This window comes from Juglans microcarpa x Juglans regia, chromosome 1D, assembly GCF_004785595.1.
Source record: "Juglans microcarpa x Juglans regia isolate MS1-56 chromosome 1D, Jm3101_v1.0, whole genome shotgun sequence".
NCBI lineage: Eukaryota > Viridiplantae > Streptophyta > Magnoliopsida > Fagales > Juglandaceae > Juglans > Juglans microcarpa x Juglans regia.
This window is the reverse complement of record NC_054594.1, coordinates 47163701-47189686: the sequence shown is the minus strand read 5'-3', so window position 1 is coordinate 47189686 and position 25986 is coordinate 47163701. Positions and strand designations below refer to the sequence as shown.

The window sequence follows — 25986 nt, the reverse complement described above, 5'->3', positions numbered from 1 at the left end:
TTTAAAAAAAAATTTAGTTCACAATTAAAAATTAATTTTTTTCTTGTGAACTTCATGTTTTATTCTTTTTTTCAAAATGATTACGCACCGAATACATAATTTATAATTATAAATATATTTTTTTAAAATTATAATAAAATAATAAATACTAGTAGAGTATTCTGTTACCCAAACTAGTCCTAAATATTTATGAGCAACATACTCACATGCTGTATATCTCTTCCTAATTGAGTCATTAATTTAGTGAGATGTTTCGAGAAAATTTCTATTCCGCTTTCTCGTATTCAATTAATCCCACAATATTAAAAAATTGAAGCCTAAAAGCTTTGGGGACGAGTAACAAATAGTATAGCACTAAATCATGTTTTTCATGTCGTAATTGATACCCTAATCATATTTTTTCATTCCTTTAAGATACCGTTCGAATATCTTTAATGGTGTTTATTGTTCCATTTTGAGATCTTCCCCAATTATTTTATAAGAGTTGTCTAATTCTAAAAAGATACACGTATGAGTATATTACGATGTTTAATGTTATCTGTAAGTATTTAAGGCCTAATTTGGTTATCAAGATGAAATGAGACTCGTATAATTATTATAATTATTTAAAATTTTGACACAAAATATAATAAATAACTTAGTTTTTTCAAATCTAAAATAAAAATTATATTCTGACAATATTTTATTTAATTTTTATCTTATTACATCTTATCTATGTAACTACATGAGACATAACTTTTTATTTATCTTATTTTTGTATTTTTACCACTCAATTCAATTAGAAAACTTAAAAAGGGTCTCTCTTGGTTTTTTACTAGTCGGTTGTTGTATACTCCATTCTAATAAATGATAATAGTAGGTGGTGTGTAAGATCTTACACTTGAGAAGGAGAATTTTGTACTTTTTATAATATCCTAATAAGTTTTTAGTTGTATTATTGATTAGTCATTTTGGAGTTTAGGTCATGTGATTTGTTTCTTCTATTGAAACGTCACAAATAATACCAGAGTCTAACTCAACTATAAATATAAGACTTTAACCATGCCACCTACGACGAAATGACCAAACGTCCTTGTTAGATATGTAAAGAGAGAGATTATAATATCTTATTTGATAATTGATAAATATATATGTATGAGATTTCCAAGTATCTTTATAATATTTTAATAGATTAGTCCTTTTCAAATATAGAAAATGTGTCTTGAACCTTCTCATGCCTCTTCACGTGATAAAAGAATTTGTATGTATTGACTAAATGCATTTTGCAATCTTTTTACCTTTAACTAAAACAAAGCCCCACAACCCAACCCCCCCCCCCCCCCCCCCCCCCCCCCCCAACCTACTTGATATTTCAATATCTCATTATTTGTTAAATTAAAAGATGTCATAACTCATCAATTGCGTTCCCCTCTTTGACACTTGGGAAATGTTAGAAATAATTTTTATCTCATTCATCTCATTTTATTTTTAAATATTATTTAAATATAAATACTTTTAAACTGATTATTATAATCTTTTTAAATTTTCAAATAAAAAATAAAAATTAATTCAACTTTTCTAAATTTCAAAATAAAAATAATATTAAGAAATTATATTATAACAATATATTAATTTTGTTCAATTTTTTTTCTCTCATTTTCCAAAACCCAATAAATACTTAATTTAAAATATCTCACTACTATTTACAAATCATCTTATTACTATTTACAAAATTCTCATCTCATCTCATTTCCCAAACATCATCTTAAAGGGTTTGTCCTAAATCTCCCGTTTCATGATTGTTATTAAATCTGTCTATGCATTTATTCTTTGTATTTTTGTAGGGAATTAAGAAGTTGATCTACTCAAATTTATCCACGTTCATCATCCATGCATTCGTTTTATCGAGAGATTCCAAAATCAAACTGGATTGTTTTATTTTTATACAAGAGAGTAGGGCGTTTTGAAACCATATTTTTCAGTTGAATAATCGGGTCATATGCCATAAGTTTAACTAACCAAGAACATGGTATCGAGTTTTTTTTTTTCATTTCCTTGCTTCATAATAACTGAATAAGAATAATTGTTTGAATTTTCTTCCCAATCGTGTCTAACTTTGACAAGATTAATATCTAATTTGGACAAAATAAAATAAAATGTCAAATATGAAAGGAAAAAAATGCAAATAAAAACATAATACAAGAATAAAATTTTACGCGGCTAGTCATTTTTTGATTGGTTTTTTTCCCGCGAGAACATAGCAAGGACATGTCGTCATGAGTGTTAAGACGGGGTGTTCTTGCAATGATGAGAAAAACTACATGATATAAGATTAATACTATGCATCATTACGCAACATAAAGAAGGTTCAAAAAGTATGCACGATGGCCATCATGAGTATGAATCATGTAATAAAAGTCATGAATTTTTCTCATTCCCTTTTCTACCAGTTGACCTTCATATCACTAGAGTAGAGCAAAAATTTGAAATCTGACTCTCACTCTGCTTCAATTCCAACAAGTCAGAATCGAAAATTTTTTTTCAAAAAATTGAAATCGGAATCAGAATTAGAGGCAAATGGGGAGTTTGACCGACTCCAACTCAATAATGAGAACACTATCTTCTAAAAAGTTGAAAAGTTATTTGGACTAATTCGTCCTTTTTTTATCTATATATTATAGATCATCTGTAATATTGTTTTCTATTTTAAATAATGCGGTTATATTATCTAACTTTCATTCATTAGGAAGAGTAATTTGAATCCAATAAATCTATTTAAGAGTCTGTATACTAGAATTTAGTATACTAGATTGTAATAATAATGTGTAACTTTTTAGACTAGTAATAAGGGCTTGTGGCTCTAATGTTATTTTCATAAGTTTATAGTAGATCACATAAATTACAGTTAAAGGATGTGATCATTTCATCATGTGATAACCATTTGTTTTAAAGCGTGTAGGATATTAGTATTAAATAATGAAAGAGAATAATTGAGATAATAATTGAAATAAACTCAACATTGGAACATGCTAAATTCTACCATACTAAGTAATGAGTCATGAAATTTATAATATCTTCCACCTCTTAGATAAAGTAGTACTAAAGCATTTAATCTACTTATTGTTAGTGATTTAATAGCATCTTTTGTTAATAATTGTATTGATTCATAATCATTATTTAAATTAATAATTTTTCTACAATTTTAATAGAATAATTAGTAAGAAATGATATTTTTGAAGAGAAAGTAGATTGTTTATAAATTTGGTTTTTTGGAACATTAGAATTGCCCAATCTTACAAATTTCTTTCTATATTTAATATATTATAATCTTCTTGATTGATGTTATCAAGTTTTGTAGGAATACCAGCAGAGGATTTGGATGAATCATATATGAATAAATAATTCATTGAGGCGGAATTTTTAAATAATGATTTCTTATATTAATAAGTAGATCAAGATCTTAAGGGAACACCACTGAAACTACCCTTATAACTTCCTAGCATAAACGGGCTAATCAATGGATTCTTCTTGGCTTATCAACACAAGACTCTCAATGTACTCCATTTTCTTTCCTATAGTCTATCGTTGTTAAAAATTTATTTCGACAAATTCTTACTCTTTTTTTTTTTATAAAGCGATAATGCTCAAATGATTATGTATTCTTTTAAGCACGTCTCTTAGGAAATTATAATGATCATCCATTTCATCTATAGTCGTCTGTCTGCTTAAATAGACTAGATATTTATTAATCATTGATTCTTTATCTAGTTTCATTAATTATTGTTTCCTTCCAATCATTATTTTTAACTCAAGCCTTGTATTATATGCTAAACATTTTAAATCATAAAGATCACGATTGCCAATGCCATGAGCAAAATAATATTTCATAATAGAAAAATAACAACAATATGAAACAATATAATAATATAAATAGCCAATAACTCTGATACCAATAACGTATACCCTGAATATAACAAGAGTTTAATAATAGTTTAATAGTAATAATATGCGGTATAACTAGTCATATGCATAAAATAACAAATATACAAGGTAGAAATCATAACTGATAAACTTGATTTCATAAAAAACATAATACTTACAAGAAGATTAATTCTTATAATGATTAGAGGCAAAAGACATGAAAGAAATTTTACACAAAGGGATTATTTCGGAAACGATGATTGAGAGAAGGGAAAGACTTCAAATGAGATTTTTCTAAATGCCTTCCTTTGTTTACGGACTTCATTTTTATAGACACTAAAACAATAATTTGTACACAATAATCTAATAATGAACATCTAAAATTGTTTGTCTTCATATGTTAGCAGATAGTGGATAGGTAGTGTGAGATCCATAATTTTCATGTGTTCTAATTTCCTATTATTTATTTAGATGTGTTGTTTTATTTATGATATTTTATTTTGTGTTCTTGGTTTGGGCTTTTTAAATTATTGTGTTTTTATTTTTTGGGCTTATGTGTGTGGTTAATGTTTTATTTTGGGCTTGTGTTTGTGTGTTCCTCGTTGTGGGCCGTGGGTGTGTGAGTTAGGAGAGCCCAAAAGCCCAACCCTATGCACTGTGAGGCCCAGCCCGTGCGGATTAAGAACCCAGCCCTCCCTTTAAGTTAAACGGCGTAGTTTTGGAGACAAACCCCTTAGGGTTTGATCTATTCCTCTTGCATCGTGCCTCTATTTTCTTCTCCTTTCTTCTTCTTTATTCTTCTTCCTTCTATATTCTTCCAACTTCATCATGATCCAATTGTTGTCGTTGCCACCACCTCATTTCCTACATCTCATGGCTGCTTCGTGTCATTCGACAGTGGCTCTAAAGACTTGTTGTCCAGCTGCTGCTCCACGCGGCCACTACTTTCCACCTCAAGCTCCCTTTCTTGCCTCCGTGTCGTTCGGCAACGCCTTCCCTCAATTGCTGTCAACCCACCACTTCACCACGCAACCCACATTGCCACGCATCTCCTCCACGGCTTGTCCTGTTGTTTTTCACTTCTTCTACCTGTAACTATCGTGCTCAACCAGGTTCTTCAATTAAATCTTGCTAATTTCTCTTCCTCTCTCTCTCGTATGAGCTTTTTGCATCTCTAGGTGTTTAGAGTTTTGTTCTGTAAATTTTGGTTGTTAATCCAAGAGTTTGAGAAGTTTTGTTCAAAAGTTGTGAGCTTCAATCGATTTTTGGTGAATTTTTTGTACTTGTCGTGAGTTAAATTTTCCAACTATTTTTTCACCTAATCCGAGTTGTCCTCAAGAGAAACTCACCAAAAAGGCCACTGTTTTGCCCTTGAATCACTGTTGCCGCCGCTGTGCCGCCACTTTTCGCAACACCTCCACTCGTGCGATCTTTCAGAAATTTTCCAATATTCGTGTACGTAATTTTCCAACGCAATCCATGAGTTTTAAAATAACGTTATGTTTGTTGGAATTGGACAGTTGAAGTGTTGGAAATTATTGCAGTTGATGTTGGTGTTGGGTCTTGGGCCGAATTGGAGGACGAGATTACGCGTGTAGTTTATTGTGAAATTGTATATTTGTAATTGTTGAGATTTTATGTAAATGAGTTATTTACGATGTCATCCAATATTTGCTGTTGTAATGCATATTTATCGTTTTTAATAAATTGTGTTATGAAGTCATGTTGTCTGTTAGGAATTAAGACTGATTGTGTGGGTACGTGTATATCATGACCTCAAGCCGAGATGAAGTATTATCTCGGTAGAACTTCTCTGGTCACTCGAGAGTGTAATAAACTGACGTGACGTCCCCTGAGTTGTCGCATGACGACAGTGGGAAAGGACGAGACACTAACGCTCTCGTACCGATTCCGTGGCCTTTTGCTGGCGAGGTTAGAGGATGCTTGATCATGTACGCACCGGATGCGGAACTGGGCATCGCTTGTTACGAAGTCTCATGCACGGACGTTACCTGTGGTGTGACGATGAGAGCCAGAGTGTGCGGACGGTCCATGGGAGAGACTGTGGTGCATGCATAATAAAATAATGGTTATGATTGGGCCAAAATGAGATTTTTGGCGTGAGTGATTAAAAGTGTATTTTTGAGGAAAAAGAAATGTGGTCTTCTTTCCTTCATATTTATTCGTATATGGACGTGTGATTGTATTAACGTGTTTTAAGTCTCTTGAATGTTTTGTTATGGTTAATTACTTGTTGAGATATTATAATCTCATTGTGATGTTTTATCTCACGGTTCCGTCTTATAGTGCTGTAGAATTTGACGATGAGCCCAAGTATGAACCCGAGGGACTGGCTCCGCCAAATGCATGACTTGTTAATATGTTGATCAGCGTTACGAGATTTGTTTCCCTTATGTTATTTCTTTTATTTAAATTATCTGTCGGATGACTGTATAAATCTTGTAAATATATTTTATTGTTTTTGAACAATTATGGTACTTAATAAAGAAATACATTTTTATTTATCCTCTGCGAATATTATATTGTACACTTATTGCATATTGTACACACTCTGAGCACTGATCGTTAGGATGCGTGATCCACGTGGTCATCAGTCCGGTATCACGAACTCCACAAAAATAACACGTGGAGGTCGAGGGCGCCACAGGTAGTGCCAATAATGCTCATTTATGACGAGTGAAACCAAACATGAATCTAATAATTAACGCCTAATATTGTTTTGTCTTTATGCATCAACCGATGGTGGATGTAATGGATGAATAGTTTCAATAATGCTCATTTATGACTTGTCTTGCTAGAATTACATTATGATATTGTCGTATTCTGAAAGATCCAGATCGAGCGGATCTTGAGAGTCCATTAGATGGATGGGATGGAAAGATGAGTTGGCCTAAGAAGGATAGGCTTGTTGTGTTGATGATGACATGACTTGTGTGATGGAGATAATCTAACTTGATCTAGTGGTGAGTCTTCTTCATCATCGCTATTTGGGACTTGTGATATCGTTTCAGTTAATTTCTTTAGATCTTTTTTTGCTGATAATGGATGTTAATTGGGCCTGAAATTTATTCTTCTGGATTATAATTTTAGAGGCTTTGGAAATTTTTGAAAATATTTTTACAACGTGATTATAATTATATTTCTCCCACCATTTGATTGAAACTTAGCGGGTTAAGAACATAATGATATTGAAATAGAGGTTAACATATTCTCACCTCATAATCCAATTTGATTTTGTTTTGATAAAGAAAATGAAAAGTGCCGGACATTGTTTCAATGCAGGTGGATAATCATTTTGGGATGAGAAGATTGTAAAACTTTCTTTGAGAGGGATAGGAAGAATAAGTGGTTCAGGTCTATAATAATCTCACCATAGAAATCATCGTGAGAGTGTCTTAATCTCCTGTAATTTGTCAAAGTGAAGGAACCGGGAATGATGCATATTTTGTTTTAAAAGCATTTTTGTCCATATCTATTAGTAATCGTAGTAATTATAATATGAAGGGTCATAAGGATGAAAAATAATTGAATCTGTGTCTACTGATATAAATTCATAAAAATATTGTGTTTTCTTAATATTTTGCTGAATGTAATGCCAGTCTGGTAATAGAAAGGCGTCAAGTAATTTCTGGGGATATAACAGGTGCTGAATTTTAGCTTTAATTGGGAAGACTGGATACTAAAGAGTCTTAATAATAATGGAGGATGCAGAAGGTTGAGATAAAAGTGGAGGACTAAGAATCTGAGATGGAGTAGAAGAAGAAGGTGAAACGACTTTTGAATATGTTGGTAATTTTGAAGAGGCTAATGGTAGAAATGAGTCATAAGATGACCTGATTGATGGTGGTAATGTTCCTAATACTGTGTATGGGTTGAGAGTTGCTGAAGGACAAGGCAAAAGGTAGAGAGGAAATGGTGGTCTAGCATATGAAGATTATATTTCACTATAGATTTTGAAGATGCTGTAATTTTCTTTGTTAGAATTATTGGGATGGAAAATCAGGAAGACAATTAGATTATTCTTTAATATGTTCAATATCAAAATCAAAAATAATTAATATAGCTTGTTATCTAGTAAATATCTACTTAGCAAGCAGGTTTTTTAATCTTTAATCAAACCTTCCTTGACTGATTTGCAATATATTATTAGTAAAAACATCTGATTTAATAAATCATCTTGAAATTTAGAAATGCATAATACAATAGTTAAAATTTATTTTTTAATAGTGCTGTAATTCGTTTGAGCATGATCCAACATTCTTTATTAATGGTGCAAATTTTTGTTTCTTAACACGAGACTTAATTTGTTTTACAATATTTGTATGCTTCTCTGTCCATGGAGATGGATTCTTTTTTAATATTTTGAATAATAGTTTACATAATAGTACGAGTGATTGATAAAAATCTACAACATAATTAAGACTTCCCAAGAATCTTTGTAATTGTTGCTTATCTTTAATTTCATTAGAAAATTTATTAACAAATTTTATTGCTCTACTAATTGGTGTAATTGTTCCTTGATAAATATCATGTCTAAGGAATCTAATTTTATCTTGTAATAACTTTATTTTTGGTGAGAAAACAACTAATCTATTTTGTTTAATAATTTGAACAAATGTATTTAAATGTTTTCAATTTTGCTCAATAGATGAAGAAAAAAATTATTACATCATCTTTATAAACTATTAAAAAATGAGTGAAAGGATTAGATATCTCATTCATAATGAATTCACTATTAGCATTTTTAATTTTTTTATTCTGAATGACAATAAAGTTCCATTCATAATGTCCAAATAGAATTGTAAATGTTGTTTTATACCTATATTTTTCAAAGATTTGTATTTGTCAAAATCCATTTTTCATATTAAATTTTAAAAATAAAATATCATTATAAAGTCAATATAATAAATATTTTTTATTAGGAATTTGATACCGAATCTATTGTAATATTTTATTTAATAGTTTGTGATTGATTACTAATCGAGGAACTCTTCATTCTAATTCTGTCTATTTCTGAACATAAAAATCAACACAACTTCATAATGATTTACTTTTTCTTATTAATTCTCTTCTTAATAGATCATTAATCTATTTTTTGTAAAATTCTAACAATTCATTGTTCGTTTGAATAGGTCTTGCTCTAGTAAGAGTATTTTTCTCATAAAATGTTTTATCATAGAGTAATTTAACTATGTGTTGTTCTATATTTAAGAAAGTATTTGGTAGACTAAAACGTACTTCATTTTCAATTATTGTTTTAAAATTATTAATTTTTAGATTAATAATGGATTTTTTAATTTTTTTTCAATTCTTTTATATTTCAATTTTGTATTAGGAAATTTATTTGTTTTTATTTTCTATTAATCTTATATTTTGTTAAAAAAACTGATTTCTTTAATTAGTGAGACTTCTTTTAATGAATTGATCTCTTTTGAAACATGAGAAAATAAAAATTTAAATTGAATTTTTTGTCTAAATATTTTAGTAAAAATTCATTATCTGTTACAGAAAAATGGTATAATAATTAGTAAAGCAATAAATGGATTTCCCAGTATTACTTTAGTATTAATATTTTTTATTAAAATAAATGTTGTTTTAAAGTAAATTCCATTATTACAAATATGTACATTTGATAATTTATAATTTATATTCAATTTGATTCCATTGACTTGGGATAATGTTTCTTTTATTTTTTTAAAATATTTAAAGGGTATTAATCATTCTTGGATACAATTTAAATATGCTCCTATGTCTAATACGACAATTGTTATAAAAGAAAATTGTTAATTAATTGAAACTGTTACTTCAGTATATAATTTCTAAAAATTTATTTTTTCAAAGATGTTAATAAAATTATCTGTCTCATCCTTGATAACTATTGTTGAGCATTCTCTTTGTTTTTTATTAGGGGTATTAATATTCTTATATATTTTTAATAATATAATTTATTGTAATAGTTGTTCATTTGAAACTTCTAATTTAAAACTAGATATTTTCAAATTCTTAACCTCTTATTTTATTTCATTAATTTCTTATTGTATGTCTTGTAGTGTATCTTTTTGTTTTTCAGTTTTAAATTTACTTATTATTAAGGCTGAAAAAATAAACCAGAGAACCGGCCCGAACCGGTTGGTCTGGTCCAATTCTGAACCAGTTCGGTTTAGGGTCGGTTTCGATTTTAGGTTTTCTGGCATGAAACAGGATTGATTTGTGTATATATATACAAATATATATTTTTTAATTAATTTTTAATATTATATGAAATTTTTTATATTATATAAAATTTTGATATATAATATATAATTATATATGAAATAATTTTATATTATAATTTATAACATAAAATTTTAATATTAAATATGAACATTTATTTGATCATATGTTTTAATTTTTGATATTATATTCAAATTTTTTATATTATATATAATATATAATTATATATGAAATAATCTTATATTATAATTTATTACATAAAATTTTAATTTCAAACGTGTCATTTGTTTGATCATATTTTATTCATATAATATATATATATATATTAATTACATTTTATAACCTAATAAATTCTCAACATATTCATTTTGATAAATACATTAATAACACTAATATACATTAGTATATTAATTATATTTTATATTAATTAATTATTATACATTAGTATATTAATTACATTTTATGACATAATACTAACACTATTAGTAATCTACTTTAAGTCTATATATAAATAACTATATAAATCACTACAGTATTAGTATAACTATTAATACTATATCACTATATGATATTATAGTGATATAGTAATACTAACACTATTAGCATTAGTATACAAATACTATTAGGAGTAATGCTACATATAATCGTGAAGTGTACAAATACTGTGCAATCATTTTGAAAAGAGTAGGTTTCACTATTAAAATATTAGTTTTTTATTATGTGGGTTCCGTATTTACTCATTTTTTTTAAAGTGATTGCACGATGCTTTCACATTTCACGACTGCAAATATCATTTCTTCACTATTAGTGATATAATTATACTAATCACTATAAATAAATCACTATAACTAATACTAATATTTATACTAATACTAATATAGTTATATTTAGTATCACCATGTCACTATAATATATATATATACACCATATGTAGTAGTAACACTGTAATAGTATAATATATAGTATTAGTATATATTAATATATTGTAAGAGTTATAGTATAATATATGTATAATAGTATAGTTAACTTAATATTAATATCATTATAAATATATATAATATTAACTTAGTATATTATAGTATTTAATATTAGTATTAGTATTGGTATAGTTATTTAGCATTATAATGTATATTAATTGTGATAAATATATACGAATTTTTGTCTCGACAGCATTGAGGAAGCAAAAGATGTTACGCGACTTTCACTTTTTGACAGCGGTAGAGATTTATGGAATTATAGTAATATATATTGGGTAACGAGTTACAAAAATGGATGGTTTTAATTAGGGGTGTAAAACGGTCGGTCCGGACGAAAAAAATACGTGGTCGGTTTCGGTCCAGTAAGTAGGGAAATTTTGGTCTTCGATCTGGTCCCAAGGTGGGGATTTCTCGAACCAGACTGGACGGGACCGACCCTTTTTTTTTAAATTTTATAAATATTAAATATTATATAATAATTATATAATAAATTATTTAGTTTTCATCTAACTTATTCCTAAATATATTATTTTATATAATAATTGTATAATAAATTATGTAATTTCCATCTAACCTATCCATATTTACAATATAAAATTTTAAATATGTAATTAAAATTAATATTATATTAATCGTATATTATCAATTAACCTATCAATTCACAATTAACTAATGTGTGATATCTATGAGACTAAGTTGCAACTTGCAAGTAAATATAAAGCATATATGGATGTATGAAATCATGGATAATTAAATTATCTATGCTTATTAGTTATTGCTTCATATACAAAATGTAAAAAATTGTAAATAGCTCATTATGCATTAACTTAGAACTATCATAAATTATAATACATTAATATACTCAACAAAGTAACAAATGACAATTAACATCATTAATATAATTATATAATTATAAATTGATAACTAAACTAAATCACTATGTCTATAACTATAGTCTATAATTATAAAGAAATCACTATAACTCTATAAGACTATAACTATATATAGTATTAAATTATTAATATCACTATGACTAATGACTATAAGTTTATAACTAATATTAATATATAACTATACTAATAGTACAATATTAATATTATTATATAGTCTAATATATTATATAGTTATACTAAATCACTATAAGTTTATAACCAATACTAATAATATAATATAGTATTAGTTATACTTATACTAATATCTATCTCTATTATCTATTATCTATTATTTATTATCTAATACTAATAGTTTAACGTAGAAAAATGTTAGTGGAGTCTCTCGATTTTATCGTTTATGTGTTTTTATTTTTTTATTTTTTACTTAATAGTTAAAGAATTGATTATTAATAAAATTATTAATTATTTATTTATTTCTTAATAATTAAAAATGTTAAAAAATACATAAAAGAAAATTAAAAAAATAATAATAAATTTATAACTAGCGGTAAACGCTTACCCACCCGCTAGCACCAGTAAAAAATAAAAAAATAAAAACACAAACGATAAAATTGAGAGACTCCACTAACATTTTCCTACACAAATAGAGGATAGGGACAAGCACAAAGAAAATTGAAAGAGAGTTCAAAGTTCAAACACAAATCAGCTCGTTACCCTAAAGAGGAAAATTTAAATACCGGCTCATTAGCCTACTTTAAATTCAGCATGACGTGTCAAATTTTTATGGGACAGTTCATTACACGTGTGTATTATTATTACTACATCACGTGGAAAATGTAATGAACGGTCCCGTAAGAGTTTGACATTTCATGATGAGTGAACCTTGGCTAATGAGCCGGCATTTTTAAATTTTCCACTTGGGGCTTAGGTTCACCTGTATTCGAGTACACCTGATATCTACTTCACCAGACCCCGCTCCTCTTCCGCTTTATCCGCGGAATCAAAATTATTATTAAATTTTTTCTGGAAACGTTTATTTTCGGACGAAAAAACCTCTAATGTCTCTTGTATGAGTCCCTCTCAGAGCCAGGAGTGAGAGGAGCTGATTTGTGTTTGAACTTTGAACTCTCTCTTTAAATTTTCTTTGTGCCTGTCCCTATCCTTTATTTGTATTTCTTTCTCCTTCATCATTAAAATCATCGATTTTTGTAAATCGTTACCCCGTATATATTACTATAATTTCATAAATCTCTGCCGCCGTCAAATCTCACTGGTTCAACTGCCGGCCGCGTAATGTCTTTTGCTTCCTCAATGCCGTTGAGAGCAAAATTCGTATACCTGATAATTCGGATGTCTGAATTGGACTCCTGTTTTGAAATTTAAATTTCGTTAAAGAGAAGCATTCGTCCAGTAATGGTAGGTTAGTAACTCCGAGACTGCGAATTATTTTGAGAAAAAATTGTGATTTTTTTTTTTTAAATTTTTTGCCGTTGCTTTATTATTTTTCTTTCGTCTACAAGATAAGTCTTTAGATTCAAATTTTTCGATCGTTTGAAGAGAAACTCGGTGTAGAACTTGTAAGTCCTGCTTTATGCAACTCTGTTTGTTTTGTTTTTGCTTTTGTTTTTATAAATTTTTGAGGGAAAATAAACTTGAAATTATAATTTCTTAAAACAGTTATTTGTTCCAATTACTTTCCGAACCACCAAAGTTACCAAACAGAGGTTGGTTACTTTCGCCATCAACCTTTCTTGAAATTCTTTTATAGTTGTAACTGCAAAAATTATAGAGTTCAGAGTCTTCTAGGAGGATTAGGATGGGAATGCCTCGATCTTGTGGAATCGAAAAGCCTTCAATCATTTGATCCATTCTAGTGTCAGAGTTAGGATAAAGGCTTTTAGGGTTTTAGGGTTCATCTTGGTCACTAGCTTAGTCCTGATACATTTATTTTCTAAAATGTAAACTATCCAGATTCTTTCTGTTTCTTTATTCTGTTTTTTAATATTTTATTTTCAACCTTTTTAATGATTTTCGGCAACAAAGGCGTTGCCGAAATTTGAGCTATAACTTTTCCTCGTACGCTTCTTCTTCTTCATCTTCTGTTACTATGTAATCTTGTTTCGATTTTGTGTTTTTTTTTTTAATTGCATATTTAATTGGTATGTCAAACTAGTCGTTGGCAACTGTATATCAAGCTCCTGATCTCTTGTTGAAGTTCACCTAATATTCAGCATCTTTTTTTTTTTTTAGATTATCTCATGGGATTAATTCATCAAGAAAGGGTATAAAGAACTTCCTGAATCTGTTTTGTTTTTTTAATTCCACTTTTCTTTTAATTTTCTGTGTGGTGCTTCTACTTTACTATTGGAAGCATGCCTGAGGTTTTTTTGGCATTCAAATGCGTGGTGAACCATGAAAAGGCTGAAAGTTGTGATGGGTTGAACTTATTGACTTTTCTTCTAAATATGTGCCCTTTTTTTTGCTTCTTTACCAACGGATTTCGAGTTGGTTTGATATATTATTTGTCTTTTCAAATTAATCTGTTAGTCTGTTAAACTTTTTCTGTAAATATGCTTACTGTTTAGCGACTTGGAATATGTAGGATGTTCATATTTTTTTATATTATTCGGGCATGGAAAATGTTGTTTTTCATCCTGGATTCTTTTTATTCCCAATCACACTGCTAATGTATCATATTTTAAGTAGCTTTTCATTTAATTTTTGATCTTTGAAGTCACTTAAAATGTGTTACATCATTTGGTGTGGCTGAGGATGATAAAATAAAAGATGCAGAGTAAGATTGCTGTTTGGGCATTCAAGATATTCTATTTGAGGGGATATGTTGTAAAATTTGATAGGATGCGCACTCTGGTTCCCAAATTTTTTTTACTATTTTGACAAGTATATGGACGTTATTATTCCAGACTCTGTTGTTGATTTCGTTACCAGTCCTTTGGGTTCCTCTTATAATGATTATTCTCTTACTACATGCTTTAATTTTCTTATTTAGAATATTTCTTTTGGAAAAGAAATCCAAATTTTTGAGCTTGCATGAGATGTGTTTTCTTTTTTGACAAGTTAAAAATCCAAAAAAGAGATTTATTATAATTTCTCTTCTGGTTCACTTTTTTTTACCTTATTTCTAGCGGTCTCAGTGATGGTTGTGTGGATCTGTATTTTTCTTTTGTTTATTCCAGGTTTAGTTAGATCTCATCATTTTTAGAGCTTGGCCTAAAGGATCACGTCTAAATACTGGAAACTTTCATGAGATCTAGTTTTCGATTCCTGCTGAAGATTTACTCATGAAGAAGTTTTTCTTTTTCAAATCATCTGCGTCTTGCAATGGAAACAACAATGGGTTTCCTCCAGCATCAACAGATAAGCAAGTTTATTGGGAGAAACCATTGGAAAGTGGCGTGAGAAGTCAAAATAATGACAAAGCGGAGAATAGTTTTAGGAGTCCTAGGCCATTGTTTCCCAAATCTCAAAAGCAAGCATCTGATTGCCAGAGCTCCAATACCGGTTCAGGTCTTAGAAGGAGCCGCTCATTGTCATCAGCTGCCTTTGGTGATGGGCCAGGACAAACTGATTTTTCTTGCTTGAATGATCGAAATAGATCTCCTTCTAGTAATACCAGCAGTGCTCTACATCAGCAATGTGATCATTTATCTCGGTGAGTCTGCTAGGTCAGTTAAATTATATGAACCCGAACTTGTTGCCTGAAGCTTATTTTCTTTGAAGACATTATTAAAAAATTATGTCACATGAAAAACCTGTTTAGAATTTGCTTCATGAAACTAACTTTACCGGGGTTCCTTTATGTGATAGTGGTCGGACTTTTACTCCTGAGAGGCAACACAAGACAAAACGATTCGAAGAGCCAGCTTTTCAAAATGTACACAGATCTGAGAGGCCTGGTTCTTCTAGAACCTATAATGACTCGTCATCTATTAGCTCTAGTAATATTTCAGGTAAGATTGTGGACCGCTACATTGATGGAGAGCAGCAGCAGGAAAGAAGCACGACCAATAACAGTTCTCAGAAAAATTATGCTGGACATAATGGGAGGCTTTCCCCACGGGTTCATTATGCAGCACCTACTTCACCAGCAGATAGCATCAAAGAAAAACCAAGGGCTTGTTCATTTAGGGAATTTAAAAGTTCCCGTCTTCGGTTCTCACATAAAGATTGGGCAGAAAATGGATTTGGGCATGAATCTCCAAGGAGACTTGCGAAGAATGTTATTGAGAGACTCTCCCAGTCTAATGGTTTCCCCAAAACAGTTTCAAAGGAGTTTGATGCTCCAATTACGATTGAGGATATTTATGGTAGATCCTTGGATGGCTGCTTCAGTTCAAGCTCGGATGTGGCTGCCCAAAAAAGTTCTCTGTTGGATGAACTGCACGAAACAGTTAACACGTATCACGTAGAGGATAACTCAGGATTCCAAAGATGGAACCATTTTCATGGTGGAACAAGTGAAGATGTGAATTCTGATGAAATTGAAGATGACATTGATGCAGAACTACAAAGAAGATCCAGAGAAGCAGAGGAGAGGGTCATCCTTCTTTCTGGAGAACTTGAGCAAGAAAGCTTTATTCAAGATGGTGAGTTTGATGCATCAATGTTGATTCAAACAATTAGAAACCTAACAGAGCAGAGGATAAACTTAGCACTTGAGGTTTCAAGCCTTTTACAGTCACAAATGGCTGAGAGGGCTTCCGCAAGGGAAGAACTCAGATGTGCAAATGCAGAATTGGAGTCTCAAACCCGAAGACTCGAGAAGGAGAAGAATGAGTTGCAGTCAGGACTGGAAAAGGAGTTAGATAGAAGGTCGAGTGACTGGTCATTCAAGCTTGAGAAATTTCAGTCAGAAGAGCAGAGGCTTCGTGAGCGAGTTAGAGAGCTTGCAGAGCATAATGTCTCACTTCAAAGGGAAGTTTCTTCTTTTAATGAGAGAGAAAGAGAGAGCAGGATCGCAGTGACAAATTCCGAGCAGCAACTTAAGGACCTGAGTACAGAGGTGAAGGAAATAAAAGAGGAAAACCAAGTTTTACAACAGAAGCTCTCTGAATTTCAAGAGAAGTATAGAGCAGCAGAAGAAGATCGGGTCTTCATCCAAAACAATTTTGAAGAGAAGGAGAAAGAATGCAAAGGGTTGCATAGATCTGTTACAAGATTACTAAGGACTTGCTGTGAACAAGAGAAGACAATTGATGGCTTGCGAGAAGGCTTTAGCGAAAAACTTGGGGGGAATCAAACAGTGGAGAAGTCTGATAAGCATGTGGCTAAATTACAGACAGAACAAATGAGGTTGACAGGGGTAGAACTTGCTTTGAGAAGGGAATTAGAATCTTGTAGGCTTGAAGTTGATTCTCTTCGACATGAGAATATGAACTTATTAAACCGCTTAAAAGGTAATGGGAAAGAAAGTATTGCTATAACTTTCAGGCTAGATAAGGAGTTGTGGACCTGCATCTGTTGCTTACAGAGTCAAGGGCTATCAATGCTAAATGAGAGCACCCAGTTATGTTCAAAGATGTTGGAATTCATTAAAGGGAAAGCAGTCCGACGTCTACCAGATGGTAAGCAGTGTGTGGAAGTTATCAAGAATGGTTTGGATTCACAATTCGTTATTGAAACTGAGGTGAAAGTTCAGGGATTTAAGCGGGGAACTGAGAACCTAGCAAGGAGTTTGCAGATGATGTCTACTTTGTTGCATGAGAAGTCCATTTCACCTGCTTCTAAATTACAGCCACAGTGTGTCGATGCTGATGGATCGGTGACACCAAATGATCAAACTTCAGAGGTAAGTTGGTGCTGCAAGTTGTTAAATTTCTGAGCAAGCACACCTAATACAAAGTTATTTATTGTTTGTTACCTATTAATGCATATTAATACTCTTGTTTATATGTTCACTTGAATTGATCTGGGAGTGGTAAATCCCTTTTTCCCATTGATAATATTGTTGCTATTTTTTCTTATGTAGGATGCTATAAGGTCTGAGCTTAAAGCAGAAGCTTTGCTGACCAGTCTGTTAAGAGAGAAGCTTTATTCTAAAGAGCTGGAAATTGAGCAGTTGCAAGCAGAACTAGCAACAGCAGTAAGAGGCAATGATATGCTCAGGTTTGAAATTCAAAATGCAATAGATAACCTTTCCTTTGTCAGTCACAAGTTGAAGGATCTTGAACTTCAGGTAATTCTTACTTTCGTCTCGGTCTTGGAAAGTTTATGTTCAATCCCAGTAATATATATGTGATTGGTTGTACATGTAACTTATTATTTTACGATGTGATTTTGCATCCACGTGTGTGTAAGATAAAGCTTATTTGATGTAAATTGATAAGTAAAAGTGTATTAATAAAAGAATAGGCAAAAAGTCATGTTCAGTACAAGGTGTGTCCTAACTTCGTAGGAGCCATAGAGACAAGGAAATTATGGAAATCTTGGCCATTGGAATTAATGGCAATGGCCCAAGTACAAAGAGTTCTAAAGAGAAAAGCTTCTCCATTGATCTCTCTTTATCCTTGAACGTCCGTTCATTGCGCTCCTGCCACACACACCACATGATACAAATAGGGAACATCTTCCAAACGGCCTGGATCTGTTGATTACCTCTCAGGTCTGTCCAACTAGCCAACAGTGCCACCACTGACTCAGGCATAATGCAAGCCAAGTCTAGCCTCCTAAATACGTCATTCCATAACTCTCGAGCTATCTCACAATGTAGTAGAAGGTGATCCACTGATTCTCCATCTTTCTTACACATACAACACTAATCAGCGATGATCACCCTCCGTCTCCTCAAATTATCTGTTGTGAGGATCTTGCCCAAGGAAGTGGTCCAGACAAAAAAATGCTACTTTGAGAGGCACCTTATGTCTCCAAATCCTTTTCCAGGGGAATTGAGTTGGTGGCACTTGTGATAGGGACTTATAAAATGAACAAACCGAGAATGTACCTTTACATGTAGCATTCCACCATAAAGAGTCAGCATGCTGGTTACTTGGTTTGAATGAATACAAGAGGCTGAAAAAAGCTGCAAAGCTGTCCATTTCCCAATCATGAGCTGCCTGGCTAAAATTATGTTCCATTGGATCTGTTCCCCCACTATCATCATGACTTCCTCCACTGAAACATCCTTGTCGCTTGCAATCCTGAAGAGCGCAGGAAATTGAACCTTTAGAGCACAATTACCACACCAAGTATCAAACCAAAATTTGATCCTAGTCCCATCTCCTAGACAATATCTTGTGTGGCGAGAGAAGACCCCCCATCCTCTTCTAATATGTTTTCACAAACCCACTCCATGTGGTCCTCTCACTTCATTGGTGCACCAGCCACCCCATAAGCCACCATATTTACTCTCAATTATCAACTTCCATAGGGCTTCTGGTTCTGTATGGTATCTCCAAAGGCATTTTCCAAGTAACGCCTTATTAAAAATTCTCAAACTTCTGATACCCAAACCACCATTAGAAAGAGGATAACATACATTCTCTCACCTGACTAGGTGAAATTTAAACTCCTCCCCTATTCCACCCCACAGGAAATCCCGTTGAAGTTTCTTGATACGAAGTGCCACGCTAGTTGGAATAGGGAACAAAGATAGAAAATATGTCGGTAAGTTTGAGAGCGTACTCTTTATCAGGGTAATCCTACCCCCTTTTGACAGGTACATTCTCTTCTAGCCTGCTAGTCGACGTTCAACTTTCTCAATCACTGTTTCCCATAGAGAAACCGCTCTCGAGGCGGCCCCCAACGGAAGACCAAGATATGTCATCGGGAGTGAAGCAATCTTACACCCCAAAATATTGGCCAACTGTCTTATACGCTGAACTCCTCCAATAGGCACCATTTCTGATTTTTTCAGATTCACTTTCAATCCAGAAACTGCTTCAAAACAAAGTAGAAGGGCCTTCAATACTCTAACCTGATTATGGTCTGCCTCACAGAAGATAAGAGTGTCATCTTCAAACAATAAATGCGAAATATTAGTAATTCCCCCACCTGGGGATCCAACCGAGAAGCCAGTCACACGCCCATTGGCGACCAAGGCTGAGGTCATCCTGCTTAAAGCTTCCATTACAATAACAAAAAGTAATGGGGATAACGGATCGCCTTGTCTTAGCCTGCGAGAACTGTGAAAAAAACCAGTTGGGCTTCCATTTATCAGAACTGAAAATTTCATCGTAGATATACACCACCTGATCCATGATCTCCATCTTTGCCCAAAACCACACCTCCGAAGAAGGTCGAGAAGAAAATCCCAATTAACATGGTCATATGCCTTCTCCATGTCTAGTTTGCATATAATCCCTGTAGTTCCAGCTTTCAATCTACTATCCAGACACTCATTTGCAATAAGGACCGCATCTAAAATCTTTCTATCTTTTACAAAAACATTTTGAGGCTTTGAGATTATTTTACCCACTACCTCACTGAGGCAATTCGCAAGTACCTTGGAAAGGATCTTGTATACCCCATTTACAAGACTAATGGGTCGAAACTCCCTAATCTCCGAGGCCCTAACCGATTTGGGTATCAATGCTATAAAAGTGGCATTTAAGCTTTTCTCAAAATGACCAGCCGAATGAAACTCCTGGAACACCTTCATAAGATCAACCTTTAAAACATCCCAGTAGGCTTGAAAGAAACCTATTGAAAAACCATCAAGACCCGGAGCCTTATCTTTAGCCATTTTCCTCACAACTTCAAAAACCTCGTCCTCCTCAAAAGGTCTCTCCAATCGGATACCATCCATAGACCTAATAGAGTCAAAAAATAGCCCATCGGGCTTAGGCTGCCAACCCTCCTGCTCAGTGAGTAGTTGTTCGAAAAAACCAACTACGTGATCATTAATTCTCTGCTCATCTTTACAATCTACTCCATCAATCTTCAACGACTCAATATTATTAGATCTCCTGTGAGAATTGGCTACCCTGTAGAAAAACTTAGTACAACGATCGCCTTCCTTCAACCATAACTCTCTCGACTTTTGCCGCCACGAAATCTCTTCTAATAAAACGATCCTCTCAAGATTTGCAGCCAGCACTAGCTTTTGAGCTACCTCTTCCTGTGTTAAGGTCCTAGATTCTTGTACTCTTTCCAACTCCTGGATTTCCCTTGTCTTACATTTCTTGGATCTCCCTTGTTTTAGTGCTTTTAATTTACCTGCAAACATGAAACTAGGAGTTCCCTCTATCTGATAGGACGCCCATCACTGTCTGACCTTATCCATAAAACCTTCCGTTTTCAGCCACATGTTTTCGAACTTAAAGTACCGGCGTCTTCTTTGAATCCCACCACAATCCAGTAAGATAAGCCAATGATCTGAACACAACCGAGGCAATCTTTTTTGCCAAACTTCCGGAAACTGTCTTTCCCACTCCGGGGAAATTAAGAATCTGTCTAACCAAGACCACGTCTAATCATTGGCCCACGTACATATGCCCCCCGCCATTGGTAAATCCACCAAATTCAAATAAAAAATGCATTCTGAAAAATCTGACATTGCTGGACGCATTCTTCTATTGCCAAAATACTTGCTGGGAAATCTTGTTACATTAAAATCACCACCAATACACCATGGAAGATCCCACCAACTGTGCACTCTAGCTAGCTCATCCCACAATACACTCCGATCACTGTCTGAATTAAGTCCATAAACACCTGCAAAAGCCCACAAATAACCATCTGATACACTCTTAAAGGAATATGCTGCCGAAAATAAACCAATAAACTCCTCCCTTTTCTCCACCACTCGTTGGTCCCACATCACCAACACACCTCCTGAAGCCTCGTTTGCTGCCAAATATATCCAATCCACATGTTACAACTCCGTATACTTCTCACAATTTTTGTATTAATAACTTTAAGCTTTGTCTCCTGTAAACAAACAATATCCGCCTTCCACCCTCGCAGCAAGTTTCTTACTTGAAGACACTTACTAGCCTCATTTAGTCCGCGGACATTCCACGATATTATTTTTGGTCTCATTTGGGATAAAACAGCCCCTTCCCTTAGTCCTATCCCTACTGGAACTGCCTTAAGAATTCATGGACCACGTCAGCCTCTTGAGTTCACGTTGTTTCTTGGTACCAACCTTCTTATGTTGCTGATGACCAGATTCGATGGCTGTGAGTAATGTCAGGAACTGTTCCTCATAACCTTCACACTTCAAACCCACCATTTCCTGAATATCCTTCATTGTATTAAACACCCAGTCTGAAATGCAAGACTGGTCTGGAAACATACACTTCAACGGGATAGGATGCTGCAATTGAGAATCCTGTTGTTCCTCCACATTTTCCTCCTCACTCACCAATCCAAACTCCCCAACAAAATCATTCGACACTTGGATAAGCCTCTGGGGGTTCTCTTTGTCAAACAGAAAAATCTCATCACTGACCGAATCCCCTTCGACATCACTAGGCCCCTCGAAATTGCTTGCAAGGGCCTCAACACCTCCCCTTGCTCTATCGGCGGTATCTGTGCACTCCCCGGAGGTGGGACGACGCACGGTGGTGATGGAAGAGCCACCTCCGAAACTGTCGGCAATTTCTAAATCTCCCGCTGACAATAATCGTCCAGCGGCTGCACCACCACCTTCATCGGCGACTTTTGATGACTTTGCGATGAAGACTACGGCCGATCGACCACCCTTTGGTGGCTGCGCAACGACGGGCCTCGAAGGAACCTTCCACCTGCTTCCCCGTAGCTTGAACGAGCCCTCCATTGCTGTCGGGCCTTGGGCTTGGGCTCGGGCCTAACAGCCCGCCCCTGATATTTACAGCTTTGCCCTTTAATGAAACGAGCCTGAGCCTTATACGGCCCATTAGGGCCTAACTTGCCCTTTGCATCCCATACAGGCAGAAAATGCCCCGTTTTAGACTTAAAACTACCCCCCTCCCCCCCAAAACTCCCTGTATTATCCCTTTCCATAACAGCCCCGACACACTTCATCACCTTTTCAACCTCCCCTTGCAAAAATCCCAGTTGCTCCTGCACCTCCCTTACCATGCAGAGCAACTCCCGCACATCGCTAACAATTTCTCTTTCCCAAAAAGGACGACGAGTGGCTCGGTGCACGTCTCCATCAGACTCTTCCCCTTCAGCACCAGATTTCAACCCCCCAAAGGCCCCTGCCGGAGAGAGAGCATCTCTGTAAGATTTCTAGTGCACCTTATCGTCCCACTTCCTCCTCTGAACATCCCCACCACCTCCATCTCTATTTCTGTCCACCCCGTTAACCTCCCTCAACACCTCCCTCATTCTTTTCCATCCCCCTCCCCCCTCTTCTTTTGGAATAAGGATGAAACTGCGTCGACTCCCATCACCGTATACTGCCACCTCCAAAAATCTGCCTCTTTTATTCAAACATCGTTGAGCAATGAAACACCGATAACCCTCTCTTGTTGACGAGTAAAAATCCTTCCTTTCACCTATTGCACTATCCTTCAGAGCTCTCTCAAGCCATTGTGCAGTGCCCAGCCCCATCAGTAGCTCCTGCTTGAATCTTCTACCTCTTTCAATGATACGGACCAGGCCCCCTTCCCTCACTACAGAGAAGAGCTTAGATTCAATCCCAATCTCCCTTGTAATACCCATCTCAACGTTAATATAAAGAAAGAACTAACTATCCACCATTCTCGCACTTGTACGGAGAGGAAAGCTGAACTCGTGGACTTGTATACTTTTTTTTTTTTTTTTTCTCTTCTTCTTCTTCTTCCTTCATAGACTATTATGATTTTGTTTGGTTAGATTGAGTTCCAGAATAGGCCTAGAATATTATATAATGTTAGTTAGAAAAGCTAACAGATGCCGCAGAATAAAGAAGCTTTGGAATAAGCTGGATTCTTCTGGATATCAAATGTAATCAAGTAGTTGTAGGATTTGAATTAGCGAACTTATGAAGTGCTGAATTGTAAGTACTTTAAACCGAGAGGAACAAGTATATGTAGTATTTCTTAACAAGTTCCTGGATAACGATTGATCATAGTGACGATATTGGGGATGGTGATGAGTCAGGTGACATGCTTTATGGTGCCAACTGCTGGGCAGTTAAGAAAGGCATCCCAAGAATGAGCATGATCATAACAGCGAAGTTCATGGGGATGATACTTTTTGTTACAAGTATTTGCGTTGTCAGACTTGAAAAAAAAAAAGTAAAGTTTCTTTCTTTATAACAGATGCTGAAGAAGGATGAAAACATAAACCAGCTTGAAAATAACCTCCAAGAATCTCTGAAGGAATTAACGATCATGAGAGGGATATTGCCGAAAGTTTCAGAAGAGAGAGATTTGATTTGGGAGGAAGTGAAGCAATACAGCGAGAAGAACATGCTATTGAACTCTGAGGTTAGGGCATTGAAGAAGAAGATAGAGGCACTTGATGAAGACGTACTTCTGAAGGAAGGTCAGATCACAATCCTGAAAGACACCATAGGGAAAAAACCTTTTGACCTTCTTGCCAGCCCTGACTCTTTGCAAGATTTTCTGCTGGAATGATTGCGAGAAAGCTATGCTGGATTTTTCTTTAAGGTGAATAACCACACTGTTCATAGTCCTATACTTTGTGCTTTGAGGCTGCTCTTTTGTACCTTTTCTTTTCTTTTCCTTTTACTTTAGTGAAGGTTATGATAATGAGTAAAAGAAACATACTGTGATTCTTTTGTGATTGGCCAGTTCACATAATTGTATTTAGTTTGTTTTGGAACTTAGCAATACCAGAGGAATGTCTTTGCAACTCTTTCTGATGTAGCTTTTGAATCCAATGGAATCTCTCTTGGAAGAATGCTTTTCCCCCTTGTGTTGGTTAAATTCTTTGTTTGTGCAGGGGAAAAAAGGAAACAAAGATGCACTTAGCCACCATAAAAACATGTAGTTTAGCGGACATGACATCGTTTGCTTAGGCCCCCATTTGGATACAGAAACAGTTTCATTTCATCTCATATCATCATTACAACTTTATCAAATTCTCACATAAAATATAATAAACAATTCAATTTTATCAAATTCTAAAACAATAGTAATATTTTAAAAATATTTTATTCAACTTTCATTTAAAACCATCTCTTCTCATTTCACCGTCCAAATGGAGTTGGCATTCCTGTACCACACAACACTGTTTAGACTCTTTAGAGTCCATAATATTTACATGAGGTTTTCTACTTCTCTTATTTTCTTCAAAGTCACCAATCGATGTCCATGGACAGGCCCATCTTTCAGGGTTTCTTACCAAATGGTCCTATTGCTTTTATTTATTCAGATACCAACCCCCTTTTTTTTTATTCCTATAAAATTTTGATAATACATTATACAATTAAAAAAGAAAAAGGATTGTCCATTGTCGAGGACATTGTAGTTAATCCCCTAAAATCATACTGTAGACCCTCTTTTTTAAGTATTCGGAAATAATTATTTTATTTTCAAGTTGATATGTAGAGTATATAATTTTAAATAGTAAGATTTTATTTGTAAAACTCAAAATTCGAAATTTATATTTCAAATCAAATTATAAGTGTGTTGTATACACCAGTTTGAGAATATAATTTTTGGTTAAGAAAATAAAAAAACTTAATATTTCTCTGTAGGTAAGAATAAAAATAAAGTTTTATATTGTTATGGCTTATGCTGATGATTGTTTTGTACTTCATACGAGCATTAGAAAATCAAGAGAATCGATTGGAATGTTAACAGATAAAGAGACCTGAGAAGTTTTCGCAAACAGAATTAAACCAACATATAGCAATAGACATGAAAGCAAAGGCTATCTATGTGTGTTTGAGCTTTTGTTCAAGGAGATGCTTTAAGATGAAAACGAAGACATAAATATAGGGACTAGAGAGATTAAAGCTAACTCTGATGACATCAGAAAGCACTTACTACGTCAAACTTACGAAGTAAAAAACAATTTAAACAAAAATTGGACACCAGCAGGCTCTTCATCTTCATTGAAACGGATTGAAATGGATTATTGGG

At 33.7% G+C, this 25986-nt stretch overlaps 1 protein-coding gene and 1 long non-coding RNA gene across 5 annotated transcripts in view; both read left to right on the top strand.

Moving 5' to 3' along the window:
- The window catches only part of LOC121255646, a 28706-nt gene that overhangs the window by 2456 nt on the left and 264 nt on the right, over positions 1-25986 (top strand). Inside the window, exon 2 of the long non-coding RNA XR_005938821.1 lies at positions 10668-10672. This is a non-coding gene — a long non-coding RNA (uncharacterized LOC121255646). The remainder of the gene's footprint in view (positions 1-10667; positions 10673-25986) is intronic.
- On the top strand, positions 13021-24796 carry LOC121255583 (restin homolog). 4 transcript variants are annotated; one of them, XM_041155975.1, is made up of 5 exons: positions 13021-13420; positions 15202-15677; positions 15833-17813; positions 17994-18200; positions 24196-24796. In XM_041155975.1, exons 2-5 carry the CDS (start codon positions 15307-15309, stop codon positions 24511-24513), a joined length of 2877 nt encoding a protein of 958 aa, XP_041011909.1. In that variant the 5' UTR covers positions 13021-13420; positions 15202-15306; the 3' UTR covers positions 24514-24796. The 4 variants fall into 4 exon arrangements, with proteins under 4 accessions (XP_041011909.1, XP_041011900.1, XP_041011897.1 ...); XM_041155966.1 differs by having other exon boundaries at positions 13021-13424; XM_041155963.1 differs by having other exon boundaries at positions 13021-15677.